We start from the raw sequence: 12327 nt of genomic DNA, 5'->3' as shown, positions 1-12327 counted from the left end.
TTTTCCATCCTCATATATAATATAAATGTTTAGAGTTTAAATATCTTAAAAGTATATCTTTAAGTTTGATTAGCACATTTAAAGTTATTCTTTACATTGAAACATTGTTAAATGGAACATCTAATGATTAAAAATATATTTAAATTATCTTTAATCTTAACCAATAAGATTAGTAAATATATCAAAGCAATTATAATTAAATTTAAATTAAAAAATAAATCAAAACACGAGTTTTTTAAAATAGTAATTTTAATATATTAAATGAAAATTTTAACTAAATATAACATAATTATATATATATATATATATAATTATTATTATTATTATTATTATTATAAATGCATGTTTCATCAAATTGATGAATTAAACTATTTTTTATTTAGAATAAAATTTAATTATTTACATAACCCACTTTTTCAAAATATTTTCCATTCCTTTTCCTCTATTTTGTTGTATAACTAAACAAATAAAATTCTGCCAGTCAATAGCATCTCTTGTATTCCTATTAATAACCAAGAAGTACATAAAAAACTACTTTAGTTAATATTTATTAATAACCGTGAACTACATAAAAAACCACTTCAATTAATATTTATTAACTGGTTTTCTTTTTTTCTTCTTCTTCTCAATCTTCATTTTCATCACACAAATTCTTCATTTGAGTATTATTGAGTTTGAACTTTTAAGTAAAGTTCCATATCCAAATATTGTGGATTAGTAAACATGATCACAAGATAACACTCTAATAAAGATAATCAATTAAGATTTTGCTACAAATTAATTAAAAAAATCTAAAAATTCTTTATATCAATAACACGATACTTTAAAAAATTTAGACTTTTTTTTCTATTGAAATAATGACAAACTTATTCCTTATGATGGAACATTAGACAGAAATCCGTCGGATTACCTATCTTGTCATTATAAGATATCTATTTCTAAAATTGTTCATAGATTTTCTTACCATAGATATCGTGAATATTTCTTAAAGAAAATACAATTTTAAACAAAATTATTTTTAAAAAATTCTATAAATACAAATTAAAAAGAGCCTAAGTTAAACGTATGAATCTTTTATCCATATGCGAATATATTGCCGCAATTAGAATAAAACGAATTTTCTGTATGAAAATTAGGGAATTTGGGTTAAAGGGTATAGTAGTCTTTTCAGTCTTCAGTTCATGCTTTTGAATTGGTTGGATTGATGAAACCACTCAAGTTAAGCTTTAAATAAAGTATTATTATAATATTATTATTATCATTTTAATTTTAAAGTTTAATTAAAGTGAACTGTTCAAACCAAAGCAAGTGCGCCACACACTCATCGTTGGTGTGTTCCCAGTTAAGGTGGAAGCGAGTTGCTGTTTGAGATCCTTTGTTGGTTCATCTGCATCACTCAGATCCATCACACTGTTTCGCAGGTAACGTCACACACACTTATACTTCTCTTTCGGATTTCTCACCACATTCGTTTCCCAGACCAACTTTTTAAAGAATGTTATGGAAATTGAATGAGAATGACCCAACTTAGAAATTCTACGCCGTCAATTTTCCGTTCTTGTAATTGTTCATTCTTTTTTCGCATGATTACATTTGGGTGCTGGGTTTCTAATTTCCACTGAAGATTACCGTTGGGTTCATCTTGTTTGAAAAACTAATGTGCTTATGCAGAATGTGTCAGTTTGATGTTAATTAACTAATTAATTAAATAATTAATGCATCTAGATCAGTCCGATGTGATGTAAATCCTGCAGGCCTCACTATGAATAAAGCATTTTCATCGAAGAAATCTTCCTCATTGCCCCCACCACCTACACCAAGCACAGCTGCATCATCCTGTGCAAAAAAGAAGCGAAGTCCTAGAAGCCCTTTGCAGGATCTCAACCGCATTTCCAGCAGTAGCAACAGTAGTTATGCTTCGAGCAGTGTCTCCACTGAAGCCCCAAAGGGATGCCTCAGGTTTTTGTCATCCTCTTCTTTTAGAACCCCTGTTCACAGACCCAAGAATCTCACTAAAACTCCCAGATCAGCCCCTCATGCAGCTGCTTTGAAACTGTCTAAGTCTAAATCCTCCAAGGAAAACATTCCAAAGGGTGATGCTGGGTTGAAAACTAAGACACTTGCATTGGATAAGGCGTGGAATCATAGGAAGAGGCCCCCTTGCCTCAACCAATGGCAGTCTGGGAGGAAATCAGGCTCTAGGACTGGCCAAAACCAAATGTCCAAGCCTTGTTCTACTTTCAAAGACCGTGGCAAGTTTTTACCTAGGTTGCCATCTGCACCGGACCAGGAGGAAAAAGAGAATATCTTGGTAGGCAGAAATGATAATGCCGGTGAGCATGACCATGTCATATTGTGCCATGGTGATTTAAACTTGACTCCTTCGAGCAAAAACGCAACTGGGTCGTGTTTGGAAGATGTTACAGTTTTTGGGGATTTGGAGGAGAATCCAAATGCGAGCATCAGTAGAACACCTCCAATTCACAATTCTGTTTCCCCAGAGATACAATGCGGGTCCTCTCTGGTTCCAAAAACAGTAACACCTACTTGTTATGGCGCTGGCTATGTTGTTTCTGGTGTTGTTGACAAGAGGAAATGTAGGCCCAAAGGGATTCTCACTGCTGAGAAGAAGTCTATAGGCAGTGGTAAAGTAGCTGATAGTAGTTTTGATGATGATGAGAAAAAAGTAATGGACACTATTGACCATACTAGTCCTTCCGTGTTACCGTTGCCAACTGAAGCTGTAGTGCATTGGCTTTCTTCTCCAAGTAACAAGGGAAAGAACATTCTGAATCAGAAGTTTGAAAATGGATTAAATCAAAGTCAGGGACTAGCATCATCCATAACTCTTGCTTCCACTACTTCCCCATCATCCGGTTCCAAGACTTTTCGGGATGTAAGTGATATCAGTGATTTGTCTGGTGGTGCCAATGGTATCATGAGAAAAATCAGTTCTTCAATTTCTCCAAATGGGCTTGCTGAATTTCAAGCACCCTCTGATTACATGCTATCGCCTTCTTATTCATCCTTGTTGTTTTCTCCCAATTCCACACCTATTTGTAGGGCAGGTATCTCAGGAAAAGGAAAAAGCGATCGATACAATCTCATTGATGAGAATTCACCCTTTTCCCTGAATTCATTTGGCAGTGGAAATGTTATTCAAACTCCACAATCTGATTCTAGTTCAGAATTACATGTTAGATTATCATTGGTGCATGCAGACAATCAAAAGGAAAATAATTCTAACCCTGGCCTTAACTCATCCAGGAACGTACTTCTATCAGAAAGCTTCCTTCTCAATAGTTCGATGCCCCCGGTGGATTCTGTTAATTCAAGTTTTCAATTTGATTGTTTAAATATGTCTTATGAATCTATTGATCTCAGTAAACTTCCAAAATTTTTGGATGATCAGGACCCTTGGTTATCGAGTTCTACAACAGTGAATGCTTCACAGTCCCAAATGAGAATATCGTGGAGGGAAGGGTCACTGAGCCAACCTTACGAGCTAGATGAGTGTGACTGCTGTAGATGCTTGTCAGATGAAGAAGAAAATGTCAATGACTCTGATATCAATAAGTTTTCAGGTCCTCAAGTCATTATGGAAACGAAGGATGGAAAAAAATTGAGCAGTGATATTGCAATTCTTGAAACTGAGGATAATGAACAGGAAATTGACGGCCTTGGCAAAGAAAAGTTTCGATCTTTGATGTCATGTTCAGCTGCCGAGTCCCTAAGCATTGATGGTGGCGGTCTAATTGCTTCAGGGGATAGTCTGGACGTTATGCCGCGAGAAGAAGTTATTTGAAGTGTGAGTCGACCCTTCGTAGTTTGATTCATTTGTGAAAAAAAAAACTTGTTGTAATGTAACGTAACACCCCCTCGATCTAGATGGCTATTTGATCAAGTTCTAAACTTCCTCTAAGGCTACGTGGAAATTCGCCTCGCTGATGATGTGCACTTTTCTTGTATATATAACGGGGTGAAGGAAGAATTTCGACTTGGTTGGAAGCAAAATTTTCTCTACTTCCAATTTAGGAATAATTAGTGGTTAATCAGATCGATAGTGGCTACTTAGTAACCATTCTTTGAATATATCATCTATTGGTTGAGAAATTGATGCTTCATAAACTATACATTTTTTACGGACACATTTATTTTTGTAATGTACCCTTCTCTTTTTCCTTTCTTTGTTTCGTTCTTGTTTTTGGTGAAATTTGTCTTTCGCTTTCCTGTTGGTTAACCAACATGGAGACCATTTATAAATATTTGTACTGTATCAGTTTTTATGGCTTTGGAAAAGGTGTCTCTAATTTGTCAAGTGGCTACAGGAAATTATTTCTAGCTTCAAGTCGGCACTTGGATTGATAATAGTAAAGAACCATAAATTAGTATTTTGTCTAGTGGATTGAAGAATTTCGTGACAGAAGAAAAGTGAAATTCATTTGTTGATACTTAAATGATAAGTTTGTGTTCGGAAACTCGTTTGCACCATTTTATTATGAGGTTCTTCGATGCAGCAAATATAGAAGGAAAGAGACTAGATGTATTTATTGACGTTTCTCTGGACCCGGTTAAGATCCAAATACTGACCGCATTTCCGTACTCAAATCATAGTAGTGCTTTATCTGTTTAAAATTAGTCAAGGTTATTGAATATATTTCAATCACACACACACACACACTCATCATATATTGGATATCTTTCAATCACATTTAATTATGCTAACATTAAACAATTGTACCGGATCGAACATTGTGAAATAATTGGTCTGTGTAAATATTTGCCAGTGCGAAAAGGGTTTAAGTATTATTCCATAACGCTGCAACCAAGAATTTAATAACCTTTTTACTGGCAACAGATACATCTTTTTTCTAATCTCTAAACTGTCTTTGCTTTTGGGGTCTTCTTCCTGATTTGTTTCCTGGTAATCAAGTATTTCATCTCTATAAAAAATAGCAATGCACCACAAAGTGCTGTGTTCTGCCATAAAAAAAGTGAACACATTATATTAAGTTCTGACACAGGTAAAATTATCAGATAGGAACACATGAAATAATAATATTTTGTACATACCTGAATGAAATCACTCAGCAATAAACTGTATTGAGGGTTATTAGGTCTGTAGTTGTAGAAATCATACAGAATTGGTGTAGAAAGTCCCAGATAAAAGAGCTACAAAAAAAGTAACCAGGGTTATTATGACGCTTTAGAACCAAAACAAAGATCAAAACTGAAGTAAATTTAAGAATAACATGTATTCTTTTCAAAGCCAAGAGAGTAAGCCCTCACCAGAAGATAAGATCCAAATGTACTGCCAAGCACAAATAGAATTCCTCCAACCCCCTTTAAAAATATGGTGGAGGCAATGACTGGTCGAACCTGTATTTAACATTTTATCCAGAAAGATTATACAAGTAAAAGTAAAATTCCATTCTAAACCGTTGATAGTGTGAGAAAAGATCGCCTTACATTAATGTCTGGTACCGCTAACCCCAGTTTGGAGGATAAATTTCTCCTCACAGCCGCAAGCTTGGGAATCAACTCCTTTGCAACTGGTCCACCAGTGTCATCAAATTCATTAAACCTGGCAACATGCATTCAATATAAGTACGAATGTACTAAATGTTGCTTTAATAGTATTACTAACAAACTAAAAATTACATTAACAACCAAACATTTGATATTGTAAAATGTTGTCAAACAAGGTACGGGGTATACAGCCTATGCCCATTGATATAAACATCAACATGGTGATTCACCACCAAGTCAGTGACAAAATAAAGTAATAGGACTTAAAACTGCTAAAAAGGTTGTGTCTAGCTACTGAAATGCATCCCAACCAACACGTCTGCAAAACATCGTATCAGAACAATAAAAATTAATAGAGCTGTAGTCTCTGCACAAATTGCATATGAATGTCCTCATATTTTTATGTAACAAATGTCACTGGAAAGCCAGACAGATTAGTTCTTACTTTATCAGTTGATACACAACAAGCCTTCTACTGAGGTCATATATTCACTATCCATCCAAACTCCAACAAAGACAAAAATGTAAAATAAAGGCAGCATAATTAATAAAGAATTAAAATACTACGGCTGTTAGAGTTTGAGTTTTAACTCAACCCTACCAAATCAGTTTCTAAGATAAAGTTTACACCTCACTTATATGGTATATTTTATACCTATATCACTACACAATTTGAGATCATCAACAATTGATGCCTCACAGCTCCTTGTGTTGTGTAGTGTGTCAGGCACAAACCTGAAATCAAGCCTTGTTAAATGAGCTATTAAAAGGATGGTTTTTTTCAGACTGTACTTAGCTTGACATCAAATTCAGTACTAATTACATAATTAAAAATCTTCAATGATTTGAAGGAAGCAACTACAGGAAAATCTACATCAAACATACACGTGATGAGCAACTCAAGGTTTCAGGGTCGCTTTTGTTATTATTACTAATTGCTCTTTGTATTTATTCCAACATGCCGGCATACTTAAGAAAACAAAGCAATTAACTAATAGTTTACATTAGTGTAAACCATGAAGTTTCAGAGACAACTCTTTACACTAAAAGACGCGTCATTAAACTGGAACAACTGAGCATAGTTCCCAAAATAATCATTGAACAATACGAAGAAGCCCAATTTATATAAAAAAAGAAAAGGTATCCATTAAACAACATCATGGGTTTGTACAATATCTAAGTGAAAATACAAATCTGAATGAAAACCCAGATGCAAAAAATGAAAATTTAATGGGCAAACATTAAATAATTTGAACATTACGAATGGATCTAGAAAGAGAGAAAGGACTCACATCTGCCATGCTGAGAGGATGAAGAGGGAGGCAAAGAGGAGACGACCCAGAAAGGAGGAAAACCCCATTCTTGTGACTGTGTTTTGAAGTAGCAGGAGAGAAGCAGAAGCAGTAAAAGAAAAGTGGAGGGTCGCAGTGTTGTGCGGTATTGTAATCAATTTGGATTCGGTCTCTAATTTGATTTGTCAAAGAATTTGAACCAAATTTAAGGTCTGAGACCTTTGGAATATTTAGAGTGAGACGAGGATAAATGTTACCAAGAAAAACACAAATCTCATATACTGCTTAACACTATTTTTTTTATTTTTGTCATTAACACATATGCTTATCTTACTGCTTTAATTGATTTGTCATTTTTCCTTTTGCCTTTGATTTCAACTAACTTAATTTGCAATCGCTTTAAGATTTAAAGTGAGCTCCGTACTATGTTGTTGATTTCTTATTATTTCATTTGATAGCTCGACCTTTTTTCACGAAGAATTTGATAAATCTCAGGAGATGGGTTGAGAAAGAGTTAATAATAAGGGATAACTATTGAATAAATCAGTCTTTTTTTTATTCCAATCCAAGTTAAATAAATTTAATTAATGAAAAAGCTTGAGAGCTCCAAAAGTTTATTCTCTCTTCATTTGCAAAAGATCTTTAAGGTAGTAATCTCAAGTTTTATCCCAAGGTAATAATATTTTCCTTTTCCCCAACCTCCATATTTTATTTTAAAAATTAAAAAAAATTACTTAAAAATAAAATTTCAAAATATAAAATTAAAAAATAATAATTTTAAAGCACAATTCAAATTAAAATTTACTTACTAAAATATTAATACAATGCAAGTTTGGAACAAAATATAAATTATACAAAATTAATCTTTTTAAAAATAGTTTAAATTTCATGAATAAAAAATAAAAGACTTAAATACTTATTTCCTTTCGTGTTAAAAGGTCAATTTTTATTTAATATCATATTTTAAAAATGCATCGTAAAATTGTAAAATTTGTATAAATAGTATTCTTTCCGTTAAATTTGCTTAAACCATCCGGAACGTGGCTATAAAATTTTACTTTTTCTTCTTCTCTGTCTGTTCTTTCGGCAACGTTAAGCTTTTTCTTCTCTCTCATCAACACACATCCCATGGCATCTGCAACCTGCATCGTAGAACAGAGTCAAGCCTCTGCAACCTGAGTTGCTGCCTAAACCTTCTGAAGGACAAAAAAACGTTGAAGGAGTTTTCCTCTCTTGCCCCTGTCCTCTCCCTGGAAGACAAACCCCCACTCACGGAATCACAGCATTAACAGAAAAGATTCCATTAACTAAAAGCAGAAAGTGGGAAGTGGGAAGATCATTAACAGGAAAGATTCCATAAAGCACTCCTACAGGTTATTATAGGAAGCAGCAGCATGAGAACACTCAAGGGGAGCCACTCCGTGACAAATCAGATTCACCACATAATGCATCGTACCACCATCCATCCAAAATCAAACTTCTAAAACCATCATCATTCCCATTATCATCGTCATTCTTATTATTCATTTTTTGATATCTTCTTAGATGGGAGAAAAAAAAAAGTGCAGCACCTAAGCGTGAATTTAAATTTAACATAGAAGACTTCGTTTATACATTTAAAAAAACTTTAGGATATAACCTCTACACTTTTAAAACTGATACTAAAAAAAATTTAAAACTGAATACTAAACTAAAGTTAGAATCTAAATGATTTTTTAATAATTAATTTTTTTTAGTAAGTGTATTTTGATCACTTGATTTTAAAAAATATTAAAATAAAACTCACCCATAATTATCTGATAATAAATACAAAATAAGTTATAGTAAATATTCGTACATCAAATATCATTATACTTTGTACTCGTCTCATCAATAAATCAATAATTAAATATTCATACCCATTCATTAACGCAGGTATCCATTAAAGATTTTACTTAAAGATATTTGTTATTATAATATTTTGGTTTAAACTCTCGTTTGGTCTTCGAATTTGTGTGTCAATCTCAAGTGAATCATTTTTTTTCCGGTCTCAATCGGATCCATAAACTTGTAAAAATGAGTCAATTAAGCTCTCTCCGTTAAGTTATTACTGACGCCGTCTAACTTTGCTTACATGTTATATTACGTGGAATTTGTTATTTAACTTATTATTATGTTTTGTATAAGTGTTATATGACGTGGTCTTTATGTTATATTATTTAATTGTATGACACCTACCATTTTAAATGAGCTATTAGATGCCGGTTTTGACGTTTGTTTGTGTAAAAATGAAAACCTAATTAGTTCCTTCTTCCTGTTGTCGTTGCGACTCATAATCCACCGTCACCTTCGCATTGTCGATCCCCTTAGGTCTTGATTTCGGCAACCGTCGTCTCCCTATGTGATCTTGAATGTACACCAGAACGGTAACTGCTGTCGAAGTCCCCAAACTTATGAAGAACACGAACCAGTTGAAGAATTTTATCATCTGATTTTTCTCTATGTTGTTGTCTCAGTGTACATGTCCTCTCTTGAGAAGGAGCTGGTGTCCAATTTACTTATTAACTGTTGTAAACCTTCCAAGACTGAAAGTGAACAACAGCAGGAGCAACCAGCCGCGGGCAAAGGTTGTCACTCTGTCGACGCCCCCGTCTCCGACAGCGACCGAGGCACGAAGAACAGAACCCTAGCAATTTTCGCCGACGAGGAGGAATCAACAGTGAAGATTTTGGAACCCTTGTTTTCAGTGATGGGGAAAGTGAACTACATGGGAGGGAGTGGAAGGGGCAATTCGCGAAATTGACGAATCAAGTGACGATAGCGTCGACGATGGTGGGGCTGGTGGAGGGAATGCTGTATGCGCACAAGGCGGGGTTGGATGTAGGATTGTACCTGGAGGCGATTTCCACCGGCGCGGCCGGTTCGAAGTCGCTGGACTTGTACGGAAAGAGGATCTTAAAGAGAGATTTTGAAGCGGGGTTTTTCGTGAACCACTTTGTTAAAGATTTGGGGATTTGTCTGAAGGAATGTCAGAATATGGGGATTGCTTTGCCTGGTTTGGCTCTTGGTCAACAACTTTATTTGTCGCTTAAGGCTCATGGTGAAGGATATTTGGGTACTCAAGCGCTGATTTTGGTACTCAAGCGACTCAACAATGTCTCTCTTCCTCCCTCCGACACCTTTTGAATCGTTGTTGGCTTTGAAGCAGGAGAATTCCACAAGTGAATTCATCATTCAATTTGAAAGATTTACTTGGGTTATTAAGGGATTGGAAACAAACATATTTCTTCTTTCTTTTTCCTTGTCATTTTCCTTTTATTTTCTTAATGATTCTATCATTGTTGGTACTATAAATGAGTATATTTTGATTTCCTGTGTAATTGGGAAGAGCAGTGTGATCTTCTTGCTGTCGGATGTATTGCTGTAAAGGTGAGTGTGAGAGAAATAAGAACTTCAACCCATCAAACTGTAACAAGAAGCTGATTGGTGCAAGGTTTTTCGCTAAGGGCTATGAGGCGGCGTTTGGACAGTTGTACAATACTTAATAACAAATTAAATAAAAAATTCCACATAATATAAGATGTATGCATATGTGTGCATCACGTCATCACAGTTAGACGACGTTAGTGATAACTTAACGGAGATGACTTAATTGGCTTATTTTTATAAGTTTATGGACCCAATTGAGACCGAAAAGAACGATGACCAACTTGAGATTGACACACAAATACGAGGACCAAACTAGGGTTTAAACCTAATATTTTTTGTCATGTGATATCATGACGGTTAACATATGGACATCCATTGCACACTAAAAAATATTACTAAATTTTATTTGAAGTTTTTTTTAATTCATGTGATTAAAATAAAAGTGAAAAGATATTAAATATGAAAAATGTTTAAAAATTCACTTTATATATTTATATTTTTTATTTAGATCTATGAAATTTGAAGTTATTTTATGTAAGATTAATTTTTTAAAATTTATATCTTGACACAATTTATTTGAAGTTGTTGATTAGAAATATCAAATCTGTTTACATTTGATTAATTTGTTTTGAATTGTACTTAATTTTTTTTATCTAAGTTTATATTTTAAAGATTTATTTTTAATATTTTTATTTAATCTTTAAAAAAATAACGTGAAATATGTTTTTGGTTATTTAACTTTAAATTTTAGTGAAAATTAGAATTATTCTATTTTTGAAATTTTGAACTAATCTAGTCATTGGTCTTCATAATTATATGAATTTAATCATTTTAACTCAATTTTGTTAAGTTTATTTGAAGTTTTAAAAGTCTTTCTTAACTAACAAAACATTTCTTAACTAATATTGAAGAAAAAATGTGTCAAAAATTGTAAATAATTCAAATGTTATCATAGATGTGCTTGAAACATTAAACAAACTTAATAAAATTTAGTTAAAAAAATTAAATTCACATATTTTAAAATTAAAAAATTAAATTAAATCAATTTCAGAGAGGAAGTAATTTCAATTTTCAACTAAAGTTAAAAGACAACCATGATTTTAAATTAACATATGTTTAATTTTTGTGGAACATCCAACCAGGATTACTTATCCTCAATTAGAACATACATATCTATTTAGGGTTATTAAGATTTGTGAGAGAAATTAATTTATTTTTCTCATTAAATTATAAATCGATACAAGTTGAGTGTGACCCACATTGTTGTAACGGGTAGGGGATTTTCTTTTGTTTTTTAATAAAAGGTATGTGGTCAATAGAAGGTAAATTTATAATTATCATGTAAGAGTCAAATTAACACCGGGTTTAAATTGCTTGTCACCCTCTAGGAATGTCAACTGCAGTTAATAGTTATCTTAATGAAATTTAATATTATTTTAAAAACAATAACAAAAGAAATTGTTTTTTATTATTTTAACGAATGTTAATATTAATTTTATAATTAATGACAGATAAATTGAGTTTGTTCGTATCTTAGAAATTTATGTTGGAATCTTAAAATAATTTCTTTCAATTTTTAAACAATATTTTACTTTGACATTTCATAACTTAATGAAAAATAAATTATACAGTTTAGAATTCAACATTAACAATACTAATTTGAAATATAATTTTCATAACTTTAAATAAAATAACCTCTTTCTGTCACGGTCTCAATCTCATTAATATGTGAAATAGTTTGACTTTAAAAAGTATAAGAAATAAACTACATATGTCAGGTAAGGAGAAGTTTATGAAAGATAAAAGAAAATAGGTATATATATATATATATATATATATATATATATATATATATATATATATATATAATACAAGGAAATAATCAATAAGCTTATTTAAACTACAATTATTAAAAAATAAAATAAAAAATATTATTTTAAAGAAAAAAACAAAGCATAACAGTGTGTGGACTTTTGAAAGTGGATTTGAGAAATAATTATTGGATAAATTTGAGAGTAAAGTGTGTATTATTTTTTTTAAAACATTTGAAAGTAACGATAGTGATTGAATTTGAAAATAAAATTTATGATTGATTTGA

General features: G+C 32.4%; 2 protein-coding genes and 1 pseudogene across 2 annotated transcripts; 2 read left to right on the top strand and 1 right to left on the bottom strand.

Moving 5' to 3' along the window:
* Positions 1 to 1298: 1298 nt before the first annotated feature.
* Positions 1299 to 4185, top strand: LOC124827192 (GPI-anchored adhesin-like protein). The gene is given in 3 exon segments (XM_047300193.2): positions 1299 to 1421; positions 1726 to 3771; positions 3773 to 4185. Coding segments are annotated over 2 exon segments (2049 nt in total). The 5' UTR covers positions 1299 to 1421; positions 1726 to 1762; the 3' UTR covers positions 3813 to 4185.
* Positions 4186 to 4689: 504 nt separating this feature from the next.
* LOC124827194 (HR-like lesion-inducing protein-like protein) lies at positions 4690 to 7097 on the bottom strand. The gene is made up of 5 exons (XM_047300196.2): positions 6822 to 7097; positions 5470 to 5584; positions 5290 to 5379; positions 5074 to 5172; positions 4690 to 4980 (listed from the first exon to the last, which is right to left on the bottom strand). Exons 1-5 carry the CDS (start codon positions 6887 to 6889, stop codon positions 4879 to 4881), a joined length of 474 nt encoding a protein of 157 aa, XP_047156152.1. The 5' UTR covers positions 6890 to 7097; the 3' UTR covers positions 4690 to 4878.
* A 2224-nt stretch (positions 7098 to 9321) lies between these two features.
* On the top strand, positions 9322 to 9986 carry LOC124827189 (putative 3-hydroxyisobutyrate dehydrogenase-like 1, mitochondrial pseudogene; annotated as a pseudogene).
* The last annotated feature ends 2341 nt before the right edge of the window (positions 9987 to 12327 follow it).

The sequence above is a fragment of the Vigna umbellata genome, chromosome 8 (assembly GCF_029865625.1).
Source record: "Vigna umbellata cultivar VRB3 chromosome 8, Vumbellata_1.0, whole genome shotgun sequence".
Taxonomy (NCBI): Eukaryota; Viridiplantae; Streptophyta; class Magnoliopsida; order Fabales; family Fabaceae; genus Vigna; species Vigna umbellata.
This window is presented reverse-complemented; position numbering and strand designations above follow the sequence as displayed.

Coding starts and splice junctions, on each gene's coding strand:
- LOC124827194 (XM_047300196.2), bottom strand. CDS start 6,889: ATGGGGTTTTCCTCCTTTCTGGGTCGTCTCCTCTTTGCCTCCCTCTTC. Junction 5,173..5,289: donor CATTTGGATCTTATCTTCTG/GTGAGGGCTTAC, acceptor CTTTTTTTGTAG/CTCTTTTATCTGGGACTTTC. Junction 4,981..5,073: donor TGCTGAGTGATTTCATTCAG/GTATGTACAAAA, acceptor TTTTTATGGCAG/AACACAGCACTTTGTGGTGC.